Source organism: Melospiza georgiana, chromosome 4 (assembly GCF_028018845.1).
Source record: "Melospiza georgiana isolate bMelGeo1 chromosome 4, bMelGeo1.pri, whole genome shotgun sequence".
Lineage (NCBI taxonomy): Eukaryota > Metazoa > Chordata > Aves > Passeriformes > Passerellidae > Melospiza > Melospiza georgiana.
The window spans coordinates 20,160,745-20,185,409 of record NC_080433.1 but is presented as its reverse complement, the minus strand read 5'-3'; the positions used below and the strand labels follow the sequence as shown (position 1 = coordinate 20,185,409).

The 24,665-nt window shown below is 46.3% G+C and overlaps 1 protein-coding gene across 1 annotated transcript in view; it reads right to left on the bottom strand.

Annotated features, from left to right (window-relative positions):
• CCND2 (cyclin D2) overlaps positions 1 to 24,163 on the bottom strand; it is a 29,721-nt gene extending 5,558 nt beyond the window's left edge. Inside the window, exons 1-4 of the mRNA XM_058023147.1 lie at positions 23,950 to 24,163; positions 22,285 to 22,500; positions 19,630 to 19,789; positions 8,586 to 8,716 (exon numbers count right to left, since the gene is read on the bottom strand). Of these exons, the coding sequence (XP_057879130.1) occupies positions 8,586 to 8,716; positions 19,630 to 19,789; positions 22,285 to 22,500; positions 23,950 to 24,144 (702 nt within the window). The 5' untranslated portion in view covers positions 24,145 to 24,163. The remainder of the gene's footprint in view (positions 1 to 8,585; positions 8,717 to 19,629; positions 19,790 to 22,284; positions 22,501 to 23,949) is intronic.
• Positions 24,164 to 24,665: the final 502 nt, after the last annotated feature.

Here is a 24,665-nt window from a genome sequence, read left to right as displayed (position 1 = left end):
TGAGACTGAGCATCACCATTCCCACTGTCAGGCAGGGGAGCTGAAGAACAGAATGCAGCACTGACCTCCATAGGGCTTCACAGGCACTTGTCATCCTACTTGGGAATACAACTGCAACACTGAGGAGCTGGGCCCTGACCAACACACCCCTTTTTCTACACAGTACCTGGTTATTGGGGAGAGTTTGAAATATTCATACATGGAGGACTGATTTGTCATCCCAGCTGGACTGGGCAAACACATCCAGTGAAGAGGATCTGCTCCGCTGGCCACGCTGACGTTTGTGATGGGCACCATTAGCTCCAGTGGGTAATGAACACCCATTTTTCTTGGCTACCAGCCAGCACCTGCTAGCTGCAAAATCCTGTCCTCAGATAAAGAAAATCCCCCATTATCAGCTAGGGAGGGCTTTAGGTGCATTGTAAGCATTCACCTGTGTTTAAGAGGGCAACGACAACAAATCACTGTGTGGGTCAAGGCATTTTCAAGTGTGGGGGCACCAGTTTGGAGACTCTTGTAACAGACAACACTCATAATGTGCTTTTTGGGGTTGTAAGAACCTCTTCTTTTAAAGCAGTTTCAAAGTACTGTGTCCTTCTGAAAACAAGCCAGATTTTTTTTAAGCAGCTTCAGTCTGAAAAGCTTAATGAGGCAATTTCCTTGCAGGCAGGCTTGGGGAAGGAAGGGTGGTGACATGCGGAACATGTGGCTCGAGCATTTGGAGTCAGCTTTGTCTGTTCCTAAACACCCTCATGTATGGTCATTTACACCATCACTGTACAAACTTCTGATGGGTAGTGTGATGATTCATTTCAGGTAAGAAGAGGCTGAAATCTCCAGGTAACCCTATAGAGAAATGGGTCATTTCTGGTGTCTTTATTTTGTACATAAAATCTATAAAGTGGCCTCGACTGGAATTTTCACATGGATTTTGTTTCATATGGGAATCCACAAGCCACTGTGTATTATTTCTCTGGTCTACACATTTTGAGCTTAAAACCACTGAATTCTTTAAAACAAAGAAAGCTACAGTAAAAATGACCAGCACACTGCATTCAGCATGAAAAAGTTTTCCAAAAAAGTGTTGCTATTTGCATACTAAAGCTCCTTGAATGTTAAATCTCTCAGATAAAAGGAAAATAACCCTAATTAACAGTATCTTATCAGCCCAGCTGTCACAGCAGGATTTGGCCAAGTAAGTGGCTTTATTGTATAGATGATGGCATTGCTGGAACTTTCTGTCAATCCAAAGTTAAGGCACACAATATAAAAAACCTACTAAAAACCCATCAGGACAAACAACCTGGCCTTCCCATGACACATATTTTTAACCCCTCCAAGATTCATGGGGATTTGCTGCATATGTATATATTTTACTGGTGGATTTTCATTTTTCAAGTTCTAGATGGCTCTGACAACAGAGAATTAAATTTTTAGAACATATGAAAGAAAAAACCCATTAATTACATTATTTTCAACAAATCTTCCTTGAAAGAACACTGTAATGCCCTGCAGTATGACCCCAGATTTTGCAATACAAGGACTAGGCTATTCCTTCAAAATACTGCAGGGTTTGCCTTTGTTGTTTTTATAAAAAACTTTTTAAAGTGTTTGTCACATGGATTAACTTCCCCATTCTTCTATATGGTCTAGCAGTTTTAATGATTAAAATAGTTCTGGTACTTTCCATTCCATAGTTTTATTTATACTTCAGCATGTAAAGAACTAAAAAGGCAATTAACTTTGGGGTTTCTTTTTTTTTTTTTTTTTTCATTCTGAAACTCTTTCATCCCCAGGTGATTTTACTAGCACATTTGAAAAGTATTTGAAGGAGAAGAAAAGCTCTCCTGTGTCTGGTGAGGGGCAGCCTCATGGCTGTGATGGAAATGGTGGCAGTGAAAATAACTGGAAGGAGGAATCAGCAGCTCTATGGCATGAGCTACTTATTCAAGTCAATAATCATTAAAGATTTCAATTTCCATTCATGAAAATCTTGAAAGAAAGCACAAGCCCTAGGGAAGATATATTACACATATTTCACTTTCTTGAACTTTTCAACACTTCTGTGGTATATGTATGTCCTATACTGGCCCCCAGCTTTCAGCTTTAAACTGGCATTTATGCTTCATTGGCAAGCTATGAGGGAAGGCTTCCCACTCAACCCAACTCAACCAACAGGCTCTTGCTTTGCACTGCTCAAAATCCCAAAGCTGGGAATACTAAAAAAGCCTTCTGGCATTTTGTGTTAAAGGGTGGTTAGTTTTCCACATATTTATTAATTACTTCACAAATAAGTGTTAAGGCCCTCAATCTCTTCTTCTTTCTTAAAACTAACTGCAAAAAGAAAATCACAAAAGGACATTTTTACGTGCAGGATCTGGTTTGATAAATGGAAAGGATGCTGGAGATACCCAAAATGACAGTACTGTTCATTGGTCATGTACACATTGCTTGGATAATCTAAGAAAGCAGCAATCAGACATGCATTAAAGAGTTGGATTTACATAAATTCCAGCGTGGAACATGTCATCTGTACTCCTAAACACAAAAGCTGGCTGGATTCCTCCACTGGTTCACATTTAAGCCCCAATTCAGACCTCTCCAAAGCACATGCTTCATTGTTGACATAAACAGGGATTCCTTCCCAAAGTGGGGCCTTTGTGTGCTGAGCGCTGGCCTTTACCTCACTGACCTTCTCCAAAGCAAGAGCCTGGAAAGCTGCTGTGAGAATATCTTATTCATTTACTGTATTTCCAGTGATCTCACATCTCATGGATGCAGTTAAAAAACAGAACTATTTTCCCTCTTGAATGTATGTTTTTGCTACTGTAACAAAGAGCATCAATTACAGGTAAGTGTCTATGTTTCTTTTTCCAACTGGAAGTAAAGAAAATAGTAATTTGCTGTTCCAGAGGACACCTCATGTGGACAAACAAGGACATCTCATTCAAAAAACAAAACAAACAAAAAAACCCACAAGAAACTAATTAATGCCAGAGCTTCTCCACTTATTGTTGCCACATTATTGCAATAATGTAATAAATAAGGTGACTAACATTAAGAATCTGAAATATAGGGCATTTTTCTCTGCAATTTTTTGGTCTTTTCAGCAGTTTCAAGAGCGTCCTTTCTAGATTCAGTTCCACTGTTTGCTTCACCACTCAGTTTGCTGGCTTCCTGTTGCTGCTGTGGGTACTTTTCATTGCAAACAGGAGAGAACAATGCTTTCAGAACTGGGAGAAGAGAGAGTAAAGACAACATTGGGCTTTACCAGCAGGGTGATGTAGGGGCAGATGCCATGATACTCCTTGCTCAGTGTGACTTGGGATTTCTGGCAATCTCCACCACGTAATACTTTGAAGACATGAAGAGGTGAAAAGGTGTGGGATTTACGCTGTTATAATAAACACTGTGAGTGTTTAGTGAAAAAGGGGTTTTCAAAAAGCTGGGAGGACCTGCCTGCATTACACAGAGCTGCAGGAGCTGAGCAGGGATTGATTCCCTGCCGGAGTGGCTGATCCATGGGAGCCGTTCCTCGGGGGCCTGGCTCCCCTCGGCCGCGGCTGCCAAGGGACCCGACGGAACTCCGCCATGAGCCCGCGGTGTCACTGCATCACCCCATTGTTGCTACACACGCACAGCACTCACTGGGGAACAAAAAGCTGAATGAAACGGAGCAGCTGCCAACTCAGGCAAAGACAACTTAGGAAACTATCTCATTCTTCCTTTCTCTGGGAGGCTATTTCGCCTGTTGTTTCCTTGCATACAAAATGCGGTCTGCAACAAATAAGGCAGGATAAGATACAGCGAGTCCTGTTTCTTGCTTCCAAAACCACAGGCCCTAGACACTACAAAAGAGAGGATAAATGGTGTATGTGCTCTAGGGACAACGTTCAAATGCAATCCATTCAAGATAGATTTCCATGATTTTTTTACTGCAGCTCTGAATTCTTGAGCGTGGTGGTTCTTCACTTCCGTTTCTGTGCAGAAATCTGCAGATCTTTATGAGGGGATGTCTCTGATCTTGGGAATTAAAAAAAAAAATCCCGGCACTGACATATGTGGCAAGTGTAAGTGGAGATATTTTAAATGCCATTTATTATGGATCCAGTCTTCAAAACAGCCCCACTCCACATTTTTAAGGGCTCACGGCCAGCTGCTTCAACAAGCCGTTAAAAAATGCTTGGTTCGTTCCTTTTTTTCCTACTTCAGGCCCTTAAATATGCTTTAGATTTTCCAAACCACTCAATATACACCAGTTACCATCTGGGAACAGACTTTTAGAGATGACTTCTGCCCACATACAGGCATTGGCTCTGCCTGAAAACCTCTCCCTGGCTGCTGATGCTGGAGAGACCAACTCCGTGTGTCATCCAGATGCAACCTGGATGGCTGCTCTTCCAGGAGGTGAGGGAATAAACTTACCCAAGAAAGGTCTCAAGCAAAGCACAATATTGATTGCAAGGTCTTGAAATGTGCCCTACCCATTCTGCTATCCTTCCTCACATCCCGTAATTGTGCACAGCGGGGATGCTCGTATCCTCCTCCAAAGCATCTGGCTCCACCAGGGACAGGATACTGCTCACACTGGAGTGCTGGTCTGGGATGCTATGGGAATTCCTGACTTCCTGAGTTGTTTATTTTTCCTTTGCAATGACCCACCAAGAGATGCACAGGGAGCTCTGAGGCTTCCTGCCGGTAGGTCTGTTAACTCTTTGCTCACCAGCCTCTCCTCTGCAAGCAACCACAAAGGAAATGCTCCCAGCTCCTGGCAAGAGAACAGACTGGAACATGCAATCCCCATCCTTCAGAGCTGTGTGAAGTTAGAGACAGAAGCACAGAACAGTTTGGGTTCAAACAGACCTTAAAAGTGATCTTGTTCCAGCCCCCTGCCATGGGCAGGGACACTTTGCTCTAGACCAGGTTGCTCAGAGTCTCATCCAGCCTGGCTTTGAACACTTCCAAGGATGCGCAGGACACAGCTTCTCTGGGAAACCTGTGCTAGGGCCTCAACACCCTCTCTAATTCTAATTCTAGTTCTAGTTCTAGTTCAAGTTCTAGTTCTAGTTCTAGTTCTAATTCTAATTCCAATTCCAATTCCAATTCTAATTCCTTCCTAATATCCTATCTAAACCTGCTCCCTGTCTGTTTAAATCCATTCCGCCTTGTCCTGTTACTGCAGTTCCTGATGAGAAGTCCCTCTCCAGCTTTCCTGTAGCCCATTCAGATGCTGGAAGGTGCTCTGAGATCTCCATACAACTTTCTCTTTTCCAAGCTGAACAACCCCAGCTCTGCCATCCTGTATCCACAGGGGAGCTGCTCCAGTTCCTTTTATCAATTCTGTGGCCTGCTCTGAACTTGCTCCAACAGTTCCATATGTTGAGGGCACCAGGACTGCATGCAATATTTTGGGTGGAGCCTCACAAGAAGAGAGGAGAGGGGGAGAAACCTCTACCTCAGCGGTGTGGGATTAGCTCTTAGTGGCTCTTAGGGGCAGCAGCAATCAGAGAAGGCAGCTCAGATGCACCACACAGAGCTACTTTCACTACCCTTTAGGCTGCAGAGCTTCTCCAAGAGCAGCTCCCTGCTCTTTATTCTGGTTGGTGGAAGGAGTAATGAAACCAGGGTTTGCCTGGCCCTGCTGTCACACTTTCTCCAGCCTGTGATTCAACCCTCACCTAACAGCCCAGGGCAGCTATTTACCAGAAATAACTGCTGTCCCTAAAATAACAGTCCAGGATGCCTTGAGCCCCATCTCAAGTCTAGGGCACTGCTCTGGATTCATGCAAGGATATCCAACACCAATGTGTTTTTGAAAGAAACACTCGTGCTGGTTGTCTGCTTACCCAACAGCTAGGCTCTAAACTACATGCTGTTTATTAATAACGTATTTTTGGTATAATTCTTAGCGAAACATCCATTAAAAACATTAATTTTAGTTGTACATGCCAAACTCCAATCTCAGTTACACTAATGTAAAGCTAAAATAAACCATGGATTTCAGCCTCCTGGTTAATGCTGCCATTTCCCAGCAAATAAACTGCACTCTTAAATTATCACTATAAAACAGTGAAAGTTCAGAAAAGCTCACTGCACTTTAGTTGCATCAGGGTTTCATTACCATTCTTCCTTTTCATCTGCTTGCAGCTTTGAAGCTGAGATTTTTCATGCTTCACCTCAGACAGTGACATTTTTTGAAAAGCCAGTGGGAAAGTCCTATCATCTGTTTCCATGCTAAGCAATCACACGCTCCAGTACAAAAATGAAGCAGAAGCCCTGGCACCCTCTGGCTGGGAAGGACTCTGATGGTTCCTGTGGGCTACCACGAGGCACAGGGGGCCAGAAGGATTTCCTCTGCAGAACTGTTCATTTCTGTGACTTCCCCACTTTTCTCCCACATGATGGTCCTAAAGACCAGGAACTCTCATTTCTCCTTCTTCCCTAAGCCCCCACTGGAAAACAAAATCATTCACACAGTGACAATGAATTAATTGTGCCACTGCAGGAACAGCTCTCAGGCACCAGAAATTCGGAAGTGAGAGAACTGAAGCTCTTCATTCACCTTTAATTAAGTCCCAGTGTAAAATGTATTACAATAGTCTTTACTCTTTACTAACACAGCCTTGGGCCAACTCTTACACAATCGAGACAGTAGGTTTTTTCCAACTATACATTTTACACATGAGGCTGGTATTACTACCTATTGCTAAGCCTGCCCCATGCTTCTCTGAGACCCCATTTTCAGTTGCTTTTCTCTCTCTCAAGCTTTAGCATGTGGGATGAAATTTTCCAGTCCTGGCCCCTTTTGTAGTTTTTCAATGCAAAACTCACAGAGAAAATACCTAGCAAAATATTTTTCCCAAATTGAAACAGCAGGCTAATGAAAAATACACTATTTTGCCCAAACTAAAATATTTTGGCAACCTTTGCTTAGGCTGAGGCTTCAAAGCTTGCAGGGAGTTAAGGCTACCTCTGCCTCACAAAGGAAGAAAACACCTTGAAAAAAATAACAGCACCTCTAATTTCTGCAAAGGCTTATATTTTTTAGCAATTAAATAATCCAGAAGCTCATTTTGTCACGAGTTTGTTCTGATTTGGGGGATGAGTGAGACTCTCCTCTATAGTTTGTGCTGCTTGGGCTGACACCAGGAGCAAAGGGAAGGAAGCTGGTCTCTACCCAATGCTAAGAGACTCTTGAAAAGAAGATAGGAACAGTAAAATGTTAGGAGTTCTTTGTTATTTGGGGAGAGTATTAATTTTTTCTTCTGAAGGAATGTAGGCACAGTCAGATCTGGGAATATTTTCACCAAGATGGCAAAAAGCACAGTTTTGACCAAAAAATCCTGCTAAACTTAAAAGAGAAGGTATGAAGGCATTTTCATTGAAAAATTAAAGCCCCATCCTCTAACCACTTCAGCAGTATTAAGATGTTTTTGTAGGTATTTTTGTTCAGACTTAAACAATCTGGATAGAAAAGCACATTAGATAACATCTTTCCAAATTGCAAGATGCAGCAAAAGGGCCTTACAGGGCTTGTACACAATTCTCTCAGGCACAGAAGATGTCCCTCCTCTCAGAGGCACCAAGGGGATCAGAGGGATGGAGCAGCTCTGCTGGGAGGAAAGGCTGAGGGAATTGGGATTGTTCAGCCTGGAGAGGAGAAGGCTTTGGGGTGACCTCACTGTGGCCTTGCAGTACCTGAAGGGAGCCCACAGGAAAGATGGAGAGAGACTCTGGACTAGGGCCTGGAGTGACAGGATAAGGGGGAATGGCTTCACATTGACAGAGGGCAGGTTTAGATTGGGTATTGGGAAGAAATTCTTCCCTGTGAGGATGGCAAGGCCCTGGCACAGGGTGCCCAGAGCAGCTGTGGCTGCCCCTGGATCCCTGGCAGTGTCCAAGGCCAGGCTGGATGGGGCTCTGACCAACCTGGGATAGTGGAAGGTGTCCCTGCCTGTGGACAAATAAATTAATTAAATAGGAAACCACAGAATTTGAAAATTAGGATCAATATGATTGTAAGAAAAAAAAAATCAAAATTCTCCCCTTTAAATTCTCCCCTTTTTAATCAAATCACAAACCCAAATCTTCATTTAACAGTGCTATCACAGATGTAATAATGCCACATATTTACTCTGTGAATCAAAAACAATAAATTAGCACATGCTACAGACAGCTTGAATTGTGCCTGTCTCACATCCTGCCTTGAAATTAGCTCATTATTCACTTCTTCCAAGCCAAGAATTTTTAGGTGATACCTGAAGAAGGGCCAAAAGAGCCATTTCAAGGTTGCAAGCACAGGACCAACAGCAGCACAACACCTCCTGGTTTGCTTTATGCCCCAGGGAATGCTGCCTGCTCACCCCATCACCCAGGGCTCCTGAGGAGGCTCAGCCTGCTGAACCATCAGCCTGGGCAGGTAAAGCCTGAATAAAAACTGAATTCCAGGAAATCAATGAGCTTTGGAGACTCAACCTCCCTGCAGAAGCAACCCCCTCCTTTGCTCCACTCAGTCTTCAGGAACAGGCCCAGTTCTCCACTTCACCCTGGGAAGTGAAAGGAGAAGAGGAATGTGGAACACTCACCACATCTGTGTTTGTGATCTTGGCCAGGAGGTCCGTGAGGCTGTCCCCATCATCGAGCTGAAGGCCACAGATGGCTGCTCCCACACTTCCAGTTGCTATCATTGATGGTGGGTACATGGCAAAGTTAAAATCTGCAAGAACAGATCTGGGAATTAGTCCAAGCTCAGACCAGAAAAGCTGCAAAACATCAGAGGCAAGCAACATAAAAAAACCACACCCAAGAATAAAACCCGGGGAAGTAGAAGAAAGGGAAAAGTGCCACTCTTTTTGGTCCCATGGAGCTCATTAGTCACACTGCTCATCACAAGCAGTCAAAGGAGGGGGAACAGACCTGCAAATTAAAATGGAAATGCGGTTCAGTCTTTTATTCTCACTGATGCATAAAGTAAACCTGGACAATTTTTAATAGTCTTTCCTTAGTTTTAAAGAAAAGGAAAGAGAAGAAGGAGGCTTTCTGTAATTTATGTCAGAAATTTGGGTCCTGGTCACATTAGACCTCTGTATAACTAGAAAACTAACTGGAATAAGGTACCACAAAGGACCAAAATGAGATTTTTAGTCACGTCAATTTTTAAAGAGTTAATTAATTCCAGCATTTAAAGACCTGTCCGGGAAAGAGATTTTAATTAACGGTTCATCTTTACTACCTTAGCAATTAGGAAGTGAGAACACTTACAGCCCATAGCTATGAAATCAAAGAACAAAGATTGCATTTGTCATTACTACTATTTCTTAATAAACAAGCTGAAAATACACTTCAGAACTTCCCCTCACACATCTGTTAAATCAAAAGAGAAATTAAAATAAAATCCTGTGATCTTTATAAGACAATTTTATGGTTTATGATACTGCCACAGACACTGGTTTATCAGTACTAGTTTATCTTGCTAAATGCCAGCTCTCCCACATCTTGATATATTCCTAAAATAAAACTTGATTTGCAAGTTCTTTGGTTTAACAATAACTCATTGACAAACCTTTCTCTACCAATTTTCAGTATTAGCAAACGTTTCTCTACCAGTTTTCAGCTGGGGGAATTGGAGCAGAAGGAAGAGTAAACCAATGTAATACATAAAAAGAAATAAATTACAAGCAATATACTCCATCAATAGAAACAGGTTACAGAAAACTGTCCTGCTGCAGATCCCAAATCCCCTCTGTTAACAAATTCTGTAACCCTGCTGATGTCTGTGTAACCACTGAGGTTTTAGACACATGGAGAGCTGTTCTCAGCCTCCCAAACTCAGAGCTGGCACATACTTCAATAGCTGTGGAGACAGCATGTTCTTCTCCAGGCTGGAATACATCCCTGGGATTGAAGCAGTCCAGTAAGAATGGCACTTGGGACATAGCATTCCCCCAGATGGACCAGAACGGGGCTGTTAGAAGTGGGGAGACAAAAGGAGGAGATGAAACCCTGACACGGATTTCTCTGTCTCACAAAGCCACCAGGAGGTTCCCACCTGCAAGCTCAACACTGGATGCTGCTTCCTACCAGACATCACACTCTGACAGACACTTTTGAAGGGCAAATTCCCACTGGCTGAAGTAAGGGATATGGAATGCCATTATTATAAAAATAATAATTTATGCACTATTGTAATAGTAATAACCCACTGTACAAAAGAAAGCTGACTCTTGGAAATTAAATTATAGTGCCCTGCATTAACAAGTGAGACAACAGGAGAACCTTGACTCCCAAATTCTCAGTGCAGGACACAGCCTTGAGTATGCTGATCTCAGCACATGGTGGGGGAACAGGAATTACACTTCCAGGATTACACTTTCTGCCAGTCACCAGTAGTGTCCCCCAGGGCTCAGGGTTGGGCCAGTTCTCTTTGATAAATGACCTGGATGAGGGGATCGAGTGCACTCTCAGTCAGTTCTCAGGTGACACCAAGTTGGGCAGGAGTGTTGATTTCCTTGAGGACAGGAAGGCTCTGCAGAGGGATCTTGATGAGCCCAGGCCAGAGAGATGAGGTTCAACAAGGCCAAGTGCTGGGTCCTGGCCCTGGGCCACAGGAACCCCCAGCAGCTCCAGGCTGGGGAAGAGCCCAGCAGAAAAGGGCCTGGGCCTGCCGGCCCACAGTGCGTACCCGGGTGTGCAAGAAGGCCAATGGCTGCTGGGCCGGGCCAGCAATGGTGTGGCCAGCAGGAGCAGGGCAGTGACTGTGCCCCTGCCACATGTGGGCACTGGGGAGGCCTCACCCCAAGGGCTGTGTCCAGTGCTGGGCCTGGCACTGCAGGATGGACACTGAGGGGCCGGAGCGTGTCCAGAGGGGGGAACGGAGCTGGGCAAGGGGCTGGAGCACAAGTCTGATGAGGAGTGGCTGAGGGAGCTGGGGGTGTTTAACCTGGAGGAAAAGGAGGCTCAGGGGAGCTCTATTGCTCTTCACACCTCCCTGACAGGAGGGTGCAGCCAGCTGAGTGCCAGGCTCTGCTCCCAGGGAACAAGGGACAGGACAAGATGAAGCAGCCTCAAGTGCCAGGAGAGGTTTAGATTGGATATTAGGAAAAATCTCTTCAGGATGATCAGGCATTGGACCAGCTGCCCAAGGAAGCGGTGGAGTAACCATCCCTGGAAATGTTCAAAACACATGCAGATGTGGCACTTGGAGTCATGGTTTAGTTGTGAACACACACACAGTGCTGGGTTAGGGTTGGAGTCCATGGTCTTAGAGGTCTTTTCCAAGCTTAATAATTCTATGATCAAAACCATATTCATGTTTCCTCACATGGATTTATACAAACACACATAAGGGATAACCACATCCCTAAGTTGGGAAGTAACTTCCATGTTTGATCTTGGACATACCAAACCATCTCTCACTTATGCATAGGAACTACAGGTAGCAACTGATTTTCCATAATTTTCCTCTCCTTGTCCTGAGTTTCAGGCAGGATGTATTAAAAACATGGTGCAGGGAGGTGCCGTGTCCAGGCAGAATGGGCTGAGCAAAGGCCACAGCTCCACCTGCCCTCTGAAATTCCTTGCCTCGCATCACGACCTCCACGTTATTCGAACACTGGTGTTCTCGTGGCTGGTTTTAGATCCACTCCCAGAAACTGTCTTCCTAGGAAGCTGAATAGAGGCACAGTGTCCCTGCCAACTAGCACTGCTGTAGGTCTGCTTCCACGTGGGGTCACATGCGAACATTTCTATGCCCAATAACCTTGTTAGCTCCCTTAATGTCATTCATAATGCAAATGAGACAGCGAGCGAATGGCCAGAGGCCCAGAGTGACTAAAGCTCAGCATCCAGAAAGTCTTACATTGCCTCTAGCTCTAAACTAACTTCCCTCCATAACAAGCACCATAAACTTGGCTATCAAAGCTACACATGCCCAGTCTTTGTTGTACAACAGGCAGCGATTTGTATCACTGGCTTCTATTTTTAGCATATTAATTAACTACTGCAACTGGTGAGGCAAGTGTCTCCAACTGGAGAGTGTGGCACCATTGTCTGAAGTCATCACCTCATCTCGAGCTATTGAAAATCATGGCAGTGACCCTCCTGCTGATATGAATTTAACCTGACATGCCCACAAAGGAATGGGGGGTGGTGCACCAATTTTGTGCACATGGTTCTCCACATCACCCTGGACCCTATTAGTGTGGAAAGAGCTCATTGAAAGAAAAGAAGCCACATTGTGCTGGGCCACCTAGAGGGTTGAATAGAAAAGGCTGAGGAAAAGAGCAGGCAGCGCAATAAAGGCCATAATTAACATATTTCCATATTCAAGCAAAGCAATAACTACGTGAAATGCTTGTCAAGGTGCAATGAAAGCATAAATATTAAGTACTGTATCTGAGGGGATGCAGAACCGCCCCCCCAGTCTCTTAGATTCCATTAAGAAATTCAAAACAAGCTTTTTAAGTGTTATTTTCAATTATAAACCTCTATCTCTGCTTCTACTATGACAACAAGACAAGCCTCACCATCCTCACTCTGTTTCCACCCAGGTAAAACTGTCCTCTCTCCAAATTAGGTCAAAAATTTGCCCTGAGATTAAAGAAAAATTAATAAAAAAAAAAAAAAAAAAAAAAAAAAAAAAAAAAAAAAAAAAAAAAAGTGGGGCACACAGAGAGAGAACCTAAAAATGTGAGCTGAAACATATGCATTTACTGCAAATTCTTGTAGGAGATGATGAAACCTGAACTACAGGGGAAATTTTATACAAAGCACTTCTTACTGGGCACATGGAATTTTATAAATAGCACTTCTCCCTGGACATCTGAAGCAAGGCTATGGGCTAAATCCTTCTGTGTGCAAACTTGACTAACACGCACCCAGAGCCTGCATCTAAAGCATGGCTCTGACTCTAACTCTGTTGTGATTTATAGGTTTATAGTTGGACTCGATGATCTCAGAGGTCTTTTCCAACCTAATTGATTCTGTGATTATGCCATTCCATGGGAAAAGTACAAAGGAGTCTCATTATAAGTTAGAGAAGCAGTGCCACAGCGCATGTCCATGAGAATCTGAGCACATGAACACCTCAAGGGAAGATACTGTGTTGTTAGAAAGCAAAACTTGTTTTACTTTCTATTCCCAGGCAATATAAACAAGAAACCATCCCATCCCCATTTTAATATCACCTATTTCCCAAACAACCTCAAAAACAAGTGACCAGCCCTGCACAACCCCACTGACTTCAGCACTGGAAATTAAAAAGGCAGTGCAAGGAACAGCACCCTTTGGAACACAGCCACCTGTGGACCAGCCAGCCAGAGTCACCAAGCAAATTCAGGGTACCCTGAATCTGCCCCCCACTTTCAGCCTGGAGCTGACACAGCCAGGGCACGAGGAGGTTTTTCTGCCAGTGGAGCACACGTAATCCACGCCGAGGTTCCAGGGCTGCGAGCACCGCGGCTGAGCTGTTTTGCTGGCTCTCTCCCAATCCAGTGGTCTTCACTGCCTTCAAGCCAGGAAAATGCAAGGCTGACAGTCAGTCCAAAGCAGAAGGGAACTGGAGGAAGGAACCCAGAGAGGTCCTGCAAGGGGAAGCCTTAACTTGCAGCCAACAAATAAAACCGTCGGAAGGAGAAGAGCACTGACAAATACACAGGCTGAACATGCTCAGTGTGGCAAAGTCAGATGGGGGAACTCTACCTACTTAAAATGACCCATTTCATTGGTCTGGCTGCTGGTTGGGCTTTTTTTCAGCAGCCAATATTCATCTCTGTAATTTGATAGATATTTATTTACAGAGTTGGAAACTGCTGTCATAAGGAAGGTAATTCTTCCCATGGTGGGGGGAAAAAAGGGAGGAAAAAAAGTTATGTTACCTCCATCAGAAAAGCAAGTACTGATACATTAAAATCATGTAGATAATAGTCACAGCCAGCCTCAGACTTCACCCAGCCAATGCCTGTACTATGGAGACAAGCATGGATCTATATTTAACCATCTAAGTTTAAAAGAAAAGTCTAAGATAAACAATGGAAGTAGTGAATTTAATTCTTGTCTGCTTTGATCCAAATGCAATTCCAGGGCCAGTGTGGTGCTATTTTTTTTTCTAATACATTTGCTTGTATCTGCAGTGACCATATTTTTCTCTTCCTCTTGCATTTCTCCAAGACACTGCAAATTTTCCTCACGTTAACTATTTTTACTTTTAAAGGCAAAACCAGATGACTTCAGCCCTTCAAAGCAAACACAAAACTTTCAAGTAAACCAGGATGCAGAAGTGCTTCCATCCTTTGAGTAGGTGGGAGGGCAGACATCTAACAACCTACGCAAAGCAGAGGAGCACTCACAACAATATGCTCATTAGTTGATGGTAAATACTATTTCTGAACAACTGTTTGCACTGGTTTTTATCTGCACTTATTTTACAGCTTCCTAACCAAGGATCAGGATGATGTTAGTGTTTGAACCACCAAAAGGTCAGATCTGCGCCTGGTAGAAAGGAGGGCAGCTCTCCTGGCAGCTGCAGAGTGATGCCAGCTTGTATCAGCACGTGCTCTCTTTATTTCTTTCCACCTCCTCTTGCCAGGCTTGACTGGTCACGAAACATTCCAGAGGGCCTGACCACTTGCTGATGGCACTTCCTTGGTTCTTGTGGCTCCACTGGCTGGAAAGCTCAAGATACTGATATGAGCTGGAACAAGCAAGAGCTTCTTCTTTTGTCTAGCAATAAATTAGTGCAAATTATTCTTTCTTCTGCGATGCAAGAATATCCTGCAAGCACTGCCACTTTGCAAGATGTATTTTTATTTCTTAAGACATTTACATAATGAAGTCTCTACAGGCTTCATTCTTCCCCTCTGCAAAGAACAGGTCCCAAATAAAACTTGTATCACACTTTCCAGGCTCCAGTAACTTATACTGGATGAAAAGGGGATGCAGAGCAGAATTGCCCAGCAGGAATGCTGAGGAGCAAACAGGCCTCATTCTGTGTGGTCACCCCATAGACCTCTACCAGGACTGCAGACCTCATCTTGCAGTCTTCGCTCAGACAACACTCCCATTGACTTCCACAGAACTTCTGTCTGAAGAAGGATGCAGGATTTGGCCCAGAAGTTAAAAAAAGCCTTCTCAGCTTTCAAGTGTAGATGATTAATGTCCCAGAAACAGTGGGCAGAGGTTTGGCACACTGTATGAAACTGACTTAAAGCTGACATTTTGCCTCTCTTTCTCAGCCTCTGTGCTGACACAAGCCCGAGGCCTGAGACGCTGGATCCCCCATGGGCACATCCCACCTGCCACAGGACTCAGCTGAGGCATAGAAATGACCTTGCAAAGGACTGAGTCCAGGCTTTTACACAAGCTGCCTTCTATCTCTGCAAGTCTGCAAAGGCATCTGCTTCCAAGTTTTGGTTGCCACTCAGCTAAAATCCTGGGAAGCTCCTCACAGAGATGAGTGTCTCCATTACAGCTCCTCTTTCTGAAAGCCTGTCATGCACAGGCCACCCTCCCTCAAAAACCATTCCCTTACAGGCTCTCACATAAAAAGAGGTACCCTGCACCAAAACTGTGGCATGTACAGGCTCTGAGGAGAATGCAACACAAGAAAGCAGTTGTGCATCTGAGATTCTGAAGAGGATACAAGAGAAGAAATGATGAGCACACCCAAGGGTAAGGAAATAATGCCCAGTTCTCTCTCCAGCAGCAGCGTGGCAGGCTCTGCACACACCTCTGCAACCACTGCCTTCTCCCACTCCTTCCAGCAGTGATTCCCTGGCTTGGAGCTCAGCACAGGCGACTGGCCAACCCCTGAGCGAACACTTCCAAGCTGTGCAGCACTGTGCAAAGAGACAGAGGAACAAAGGATGCAGAGCAGTAAAGAGATGGAGGTGTGGGCAGGGTGGAAAAGCAACACAATCCCAGTAAGCAAAACAAGGATGATCTCCATTGGGCTCACAGCTGAACAGGAACATCCCATGCTGAAGAATCCCAGAATCATTAGGGCTGGAAGGGACCTCTGGAGATCACCCAGTCCACACCCCTGCCAAGGCGGGGTCCCCTGGAGCAGGTGACACAGGAGCACATCCAGGTGGGTTTGGAATCTCTCAAGAGAGGGAGGCTCCAGGCCCTCCCTGGGCAGCTGCCACCCTCAATGTATAGAAATTCTTCCTCACACTGAGGTGGAACTTTTGTTTTAGTTTATGGCCACTGCTCCTCATCCTGTCACTAAAAAAGAGCCTGGCACCATCCTCTGACAACCTCTTTGAGATATTTATAAACATTAATGCAATCCCCTCTCAGCCTTCTCTTCTCCAGACTAACCAAGCCCAGCTCCCTCAGTCCTCCCTCATAAGAGAGAAGCCGTAAGCACCACTTAGAGGCACCAAATGCATCCTCTTGGTGCCTTGAAAATCCAGAAGCGATTCTGAAGATTTTGGCTTGCACAGGGAGCCACCAGTGGGATGAGAAAACAATGACATGGTGACCGATCAGGCCATGCCAGTGCATAGTGCCCATCTATGCACTCTTACTGCACAGTGAACAAGGCAGCTGGAGGAAAATGCCACTTCCCTGCCCTCCTAATGGAAGAGAAGACTCCTGAAACCTTTGTGAGTGCAGAGCAATGAAAGAGAGAACTTTATTCAGGAGGACACACAAACTTCTGTCCTGCTCAGCAGCCGTATGCTCCGATGGGACCAAGGGCAAAGAGGGAAACATTCCAGTTCCAGTCATGCTCATGTGAATCATTAATCACTGCAAGGACTGGGGAGAGGCCGTGGGTTTATATCCATGCAGCTTGGTTCAGGAACTGGGCTCAAAATAAAGGCACAGAAACAGAGAGAGTACCAAAGTGACCAAACATGACTGAAAGGAATATGCAGAAGAATGGAATATCACCTCCTTTTGGGGAATGTTCAGATGGAAAGGAGAACAGTGATGAGTATCACTGTGATCCTACACATCCAGTAACTGTTCATGGCTGCTTCCCTCTTCATTTGCTGACACTAAGTGCTGCAGGACTGAGATCAAAGCCAGCTCTGTACACGCAGGGAACACCTGGCAATTTCTGGTAAAATGTTGTTGCTGGGAAATTAAATGGAGCAGTTGCTGAAGAAGATCTAAGGCTGGGGGAGAAAAGTTCAAAATATGCCAGATTTTGTATGATACTTTAAAGTAAAGCTGAGAAAGCTGTGCTGAGATGAATCAGGAAATAGAAAGAGATTCACTGCTGTGCTCCAGACCAGAGCTGTTAGCCAGGCAGCCAGGTCAGCTCTGGGAATAGTAAAGAGTCAAACTCAGCCTAAAAACACACATGGGGAGCAAGGGAAGAGGGAGCCACATGTCAGAGGAGGTCCTATTGCTGAAAGGAGGCAAATGGGGAAATGAAACACCAGGCTTAGCCTGAGCTGGCAGAGAGCAGCAGCTCTGAGGGAAAAAAAGAAGAAACAGAGTGGCTGATGAGAGCTCTGCAACAAACAGGACAAGGAAAGGAAATGACAACTGAATCTGGAAGGGAAGTCTGACAAGAAGGGGCTTTTCTTCAAAGAGCGGCAGTGAAAGGGAAATTTTGTAGCAAGAACAACATTTCCACAATGGAAATTGAGGTAGCAGTTCCCAGGTAATGTGGGAATGTGGTACTGAGTGCCTGGGTAAGATCTCTGCTTTCAAAATGAAAAAGTGTTGTGGGTCCTCCTCAAAACTACACAGTGGTCTGTGGACAGTGGCATGAGAAGAAAAGAAAATCTCCAGCCAGCACCACAGTGCCCTCACTTTTGGGAAGCCCTGTACTCAAAAATTATGTCTTCCACTTTTAAGGGAAGAAACTTTAATTTGTTGTCTCTTTAAACTCTACACAAAGGACCTCATTTCATGCATTGGAGACATACAACATGAGAGGCAGATCACATGGGGGACACACACGAGGGAACTGCATGACTGGGCTGAAGGCTGGAGAGGGGGCACTGCTCTGGATCTCAGTAAAAGGACTTCTAGAGCATGGAGCTAACCACCAAATAATTCATGGAGTGGAAAGAAGCCATGGACTTTGGAGACTCTTTCAGGGACCACAGTCTTGCAATGGTTTGGTTATATGGAAAACTTTAAGGGCAAAGGATTAATGGACCAGAATTTGAGATGTTAAATCATAATGAAATTCCAGGGCTCTCAAGAAAATGATGTGCTGGATAAAAAAGCAAACAAACCAAAACACTACTGGAGGAAGTGAAAGCAACAAAAGAGTGGGAAGATTGTCTGGTTTGGAAGGCAACATGGAGCTGTATTGGAGTTTGATAGCAGAGGGCATGAAGATCCAGGGAAATGTCCATGGGAAAGGCCATCTTTTTCATATCACACAAGGCAGAACAGTGAATGCATCCTAAGTAAGGGGAGAAGGCAAAGAAATCACCAAGAGTGATCCTGCAGAATTTGAGCAATATTTCTATTGAGTCCTGTGGTCTTTGGTCTGAAAAGGATGATGGAGCAGTGGGAAAAGAAGGGAAGGTCTGAGCATCATGGCAACCAAAAAGTCAATTACCGTAACACAGTCCACATACAAATCTCTAAAACAGATGAACTGAGGTAGGAAGAATTGGCCAAAATTGTAAAGGCAGTCACTACACCTTATATACAAGAAGTAGGCATTCAAACCCAAAAGTTGCACCCCGTTTTCCCTTCCCCTCTGCAAATGCACAGGCAGAACAGTTCCTATCACAAAGGACTAGGTACATCAAACTGGTGAATTCAGACACTGAGCCATCCACTACTTGATAATGACTCTGGAAAACATTGCATGCTGTTTATCTAGTTCAGGTCCAGCTTCTAAAATGTAGTCTTACCATTAACCCTTCAGATGAAAATTCAGAGTACACTAATTCTGTAAAAGTAACTGAGGGAAGAAAAACCCAAACAACAAAATAACATACAAACAAAAACCAGTGTTTTGCAGACAGATCAAAATTAAAAAGCCTCTCTTCCACAGAGGCAATTATTCTCACAGAAACCTTTAGAAACTGTGTTCAGCCTTGTGACAAAAAGGGAGTGCAATGCTTCCCTACAAAGCATGGTAGTTTCACTGCTTTCTTGGGGTGAAGATAGGAAAGAATCCCAATTTTTTTTAAAAAAGTAATTACCTTTTAAACTGTCATTCCCTGTGCTTCAGGGATGTGGCAGTACCACATACATGGTAAAATACACAATTTTGCCTTTGATCTGGACAGAGTCTAGTTAATGAAAAGTTTATGAACACATTCATGCAATGCATTAGCTCAAGACATTTTGGGCAAATGTGCCATAACAGCTTCTGTATTTGGAGCTCTCCTTACAAAGGATCTGTGGCTCTCTAAAAGAAGCAGTGAATGGGCAAAATAAAACCCAGGATGCTCTAATCCAGCCTTACAAGACTTCACTGCAAAAGCACCACACATGTCAGCTGCACTATGGGTCACTACTACAAGAATTTTGCCCAATGCACAGTTTTGGGGCCTGATTCGCAACACCCTTTGCAAACAGTCCCATGGGATTTAGCTCCTCTTCCCACGTCATGTAAGGATGGAGGGGATGAAGCACCATCAGGAACCAATCTGCCCTTCCAACCACACCATGAGCAGCAGCAGCAGCCAGAGCAGCTGAGCCTACCTGTGGCACAAAGGGCGATGAAGGTTTGTGCATGCTTCCGGATCAAAAGCAACTTGTCTTTAGGGAGAGGCACCTTCCTTAGGATGTGTTCAATGAAATCGTGTGGGGTGACGGCTGCAAGGTTCCACTTCAACTTCCCCAGCACCACCAGCTCCCATTCCTGCAGAGGGTGGACAGGGAGAGCACAAGAGAAGAAAAGCCATAAGCAAGCCTGCGAAAAACCTCTGCTTATTTCTTATTATAACTTTATCACTGCTAAATTTGTTTTGCTCAAACCCTTTTTTCCATATGCCTCCACTGCTTTGAAGTTGTTGACTTTATATTCTTTTTTTTTTTTTGAACACCAGAAATGTCAGGCTCTACTGAAAATAATGAGACCTGGCAGCTCCTGCCAAGGTTTTTTTTTTTTTGTTTGTTTGTTTGGTTTTTTGTTTTGTTTTGGTTTGGTTTGGTTTTTTTTTTTAATCCAGTGCTGAATACCCACCCAGAAAGTTTAGACTGCAATTAGATATTGCCAAGGTCACTGTGGTCCTTTCCTAGTAACTTCTTTTAAATGGCTATAGTCCTTACTTTATAGCCATTTAAAGCCCTAGGGACAGCCATGCACAAAAATAACCTAGATATACATTCCTTTTCTCAAAACTGGGGAAGTTGGCTTGATGGCATTGCCTCCCAAAACTGTACTCCAAAGGTCCTGCAGATAAATCTGATGGTGCTTAAACTACTCCAAGAGAGGCTCTGCAGAAAGGAAACACACACAACACAGCCAAGAAGTAGCCTGTGTAAATTATCTGCCAGTAAATCATGTAGGAGCCATTCCCAGATTCTTTGCACGCCCAAAACTCCCACTGCAATCAAAGGAAAGCTTGGGCGTGTACGTAACTACCGGCCATTCCCTGAAATGGGATTCCATGTGCAAACAGCACCCAGATCCAGCCATAGGGTGCATGACCTGCATGTTTCAACATTTAAACTGAGTTCTGAACACCTCACAGTGCCCCACAGAGTGAGCAAAGCTCAGGCCTCCAGCTCACATTTGTCTCATCCGTCAACTATTAGCTATTAACTAAATTCCATGCACTGATTCCCAAGTCCTGATGATGCCTGATGGAGCCCAGCGTGGTGGGGAGCCCCAGCTGAGCTGACAGAGCTGGCAAGTCAGGAACAAAAAAAAGTCCTTTAATTTTGCAGCCGCGGAGACGTCAACCAGCGTTGCTGAGAAACCATAAACATGGACCCCACAATGCCATTTCTGCAGTCCTTTCCCTGAATAGATGCCCACTTTAACAGCAAGTTACTTTCCTACGGACATTCCTGCTGGATTATGACAGAGCCCTCCATGCTCTGAGAAATCTACAGATATGCAAAAGGCCGCAGAAACCAGACGGGATTTTTGAATTTCTCAAGAAAACCTGAAAAATGTTGGAACATAACGATGATTGTGTGAACTCAAGGCCAGCTCTTCCCAGCATTACTGATGTGACAGGTTTTGAGAGAGAACAGTCAACCCAGAGGACCAAATACAAGGAAGCACTTTAAACACATGCTTAAATCCACGTGGCACAAGAAGGCTAGGGATGTTGCTCTGCATAATTGCACGTGGGGACCCCGGCACTTCCCCTGCCCATCTGTGCCACCAAGGGGACTGACACCTCGTGGCCCTGACAGCCAGGCAGGATTTGAGGGCAAGGCTCTTTAACTCTGTGGAAGCAGGAGCTATCAACCCCAGCCCCACCCCAGGGGGAATTCCCAGTGATTCATAGGAAAAATTCTTTAACAACTCAGATGGCCATTTCTCTGACCTAGCATCCATATCACCAAGAGGCCCTGGTGCACATCCAGTGCTCCACATCATGATGTATACGTCACTTATTTCCTTCAGTAATTATCAAATTGTTTCACTTCCTTTGCATCTGAACTGAGAGGAGCAGCAGACGTTAGGTGATTTCACTGAGCCTTATCACACAGGATGGCTCAGGCTGGAAGGGACCACAGTGGTTGCATCTGGTGCCACCTCTCTGCTCCAGCAGGGCCATCCCAGAGCACAGGACACAAGACTTTGGCCAGACAATTCTGGAATATCCCCAGTGAGGGAGACTCCACACCCTCTCTGGACAATCTGTTCAGGGCTCGGTCACTGCCCAGGGAAGAAGTTCTTCCTCGTGTTTAGCTGGAACTCCCTGGGCATCAGGGGGTGCCGCTGCCTCTCGGGCAGGGCCGAGCATCCCGGGCCCCCCGGCCCGGCCCCGGCCCCGGCCCCGCACCGCCGCGTGTCTGCCGCCAGGTGGCGCCGCCGCGCCGCCCGCCCGCGCACGTGCGCCCGGCGAGGTCCCCCGTGGGGGCACCGTGGGGACACGGCGGGGACACAACCGGGACACGGCAGGGACGGACCCACCCCCGGCACCGCCAGCCCCAGAACCCCCGGCAGCGGCCGGAGCGCCGCACGGCACTGCCAGGCGGCTTCGGAGGACAGCGATGTCCCCGCGGGTGTCCCCCGCCCTCAGCGCTGGCCCCCGAGAGTTTGTGGCCGTTCAGAAAGGCGGGAAAAGCGTGGGTTTTTCTAAAAGGCAGGGGCTGGGTGGCGAAGTGCTGGGTGCTGTGCCAGAGGGACAAAGGTGCTGTGCCGGAGAGGAGGGAGGAATTGGGGCTGCTTACCAGCAGCTCTTGGGGTTTGATGGAATTGTCCGTGTATATGCACAGCTTCTCGGCTGTGAGGGGGATTGTCTCTTTCAGCTTGGAGGCCAGGAACATGCACACCGCCCCCAGCAGCTGCAGATGGCACTTCCGAGTGGGCACCACAGCTAAGAATCTGTCCAAGTAATTCATGGCCAGAGGGAAAACTTCTTCTTCGCACTTCTGCTCTTCGCAGACCTGCAAGTGAGGAGCGTGGGGAAGGAACGATGGGGCAGTCCAGGGGGAAACGGGAGTGGGAAGCAAGAAAGAGACAAGAAGGAAAAAATAAATAAATGAGTGAACCCACCAAACAGACCACTACTTCCCTTGCTTTTGCTCCTATTTTTGTTTCCCGGGGAGCTAAATTTTGGGGGAGGGGGAGATCTGTGGAGAGGCTGGGAAGGCTGTCAATCGGCTTTCACATTCCTTTAGTTCATTCAGTAAGAAATGAATTCAAGACACTGTGTGGGAGAGCCGAAAAGCCCCATCCAGCAGCAAGAGAGCAGCCTCAGACTTTTTTTTTTTTTCCTTTGCGACCCAATTTTTCTTTTTTATTTCGTCATATTTTCAAAAAATCGATAAAAAATATCAAAACTTCCCCGGCGGTCCCGGTTTTGGGGCTGGTGGCATCCCGGGACGATCCCCTATCGTTTCCGACAATTGTAAAAATTCCCCCGCCGGGTGTCCCCCAGCCCTGCGCCCCCAATCCCGCGTTGTGGGGGAAGGACGGGAGACATAGCGAGGGCGAGGTGGGGTGGAGAGAGCCCGAGCCGCCTGGATCCTTTTAGCAGGCAGCAAGGAGCAAAATTCTTTTAAAAATTTACAAAAAATCGGAGCCGCGGAGAAAAAGCACAAATCGCACATGAAAACTAAGCGGGGAGTCTGGGCTTTCCAGCCCACGGAGTTTAACTCCGAAAAGGTCCCCCTCAAAGGAGATCCGAAGGGGCAAAGGATGGCTGGTGGGGCCAGCGCAAGGCAGCGAGTCTGCGGGGCTGCGGGCCCGCTGCCGCTGCGCCTGAAGCCTCGGGGCGTACGGGGGGCTCAGCGCCGGCCCCACGGCCCCGACACACCGGGGGTCCCGTTCCGCGGGGCCGGGGGGCACCCCCGAGACCCCTGGGAAGCAGCGGGGGCAGCCGCGCTCGGCGCCTGCGAGCAGAGTCCGCATGCAGCGCAACATGGCGAGAAGAAGGCACGTCCTCCCCACTGCATACGTGGGCACGGAACCCTCGCCGGGCAGAACGCGGGGCATACGGGGCACCCCCCGACCCTCGCCCTGCCCCGCGTGCTGCTCCTTTTTCCCAGGAATGCCTCAATCACAAGCGCTCCCGGAGGCGGATTTTCTTTGCTTTTAATTGCAAATGACTTTTCCAACTCTCCCCCCCCACCACCACCACGCCGCGTTTCCTCCCCTCCTGCACCCCGCTCCCGGAGCCCCCCGGAAGGGGCGACCTCCCCCGCGGGCTGTCGGTGTCCCCCGCGCCCCTTTCCGCACCGGCTGGGCTCCGGACGGGGACAAGGAGCAGAGGGGATCGACAAGAAGAAGGCACCCGGTGACCAGAAGAGCGAGGGGCTGCAAGGGGAGAGGGGCCGGGGTGCTGCCCGCGGCCGCTCTGCCTCCCCCCCTCCGAGGGGCCGGGGTGTACGAACCTCCAGCATCCAAGTGGCCACCATCCTCCTCATGAAGGGCTGGATGTCCTTCTGGACGCACTTGAAGTAGGAGCATTGAGGCAGATACCTTTCCTCTATGGTTAGTAAGTTGTGCAAAACGCGGTCATCGTAGAGCAAGTTCGGGTCAGGCAGAGCTCTCCTCATGGGATCCACCTCGCAGCACAGCAGCTCCATGTTTCCAAAGAGATCTCCCTCTTTCTCTGATGGGAAAGGTTTTTTCCTTTTTTTTTTTTCTTTTTTTTTTTTTTTTTTTTTTTGGAGGGGGGGAAGGGGGTGGGGATAGGAGAGGGGTAAAGGAGGAGGGGTAGGTGGGTGGGAGGAAGACGGCAGGGCTTTCCAGCTCGCTCCTGCCTCCCTTGAAACTTGTCTCTGCCTCTCTTGATTTCTAGCCTAAAGTTGAAGCGAAGTGACGCAACTCGCCAGGGCAGGCAGTTCTCTCTCTTGTTATTATGGAGAACAGCAGCTGGTCAGACGTAACATCAAACGCTCTTTTTTTTTTTTTTTTTTCCCTCTCTATAAGCTAACAAGGAACCAGGAGGCCCTCGTATAGGGACACACAGACACAAATGACAGCTTCTCTTTTGCTTCCTTCCAGCAACCAAATTAAACCCGTTCCACACTTGCCTTCTGAGGGAGCCCGTCCCGATCAATTTCCCTCTCCTTCTCTTATTGCAAGGAACTGTGGGCGCCCCTCG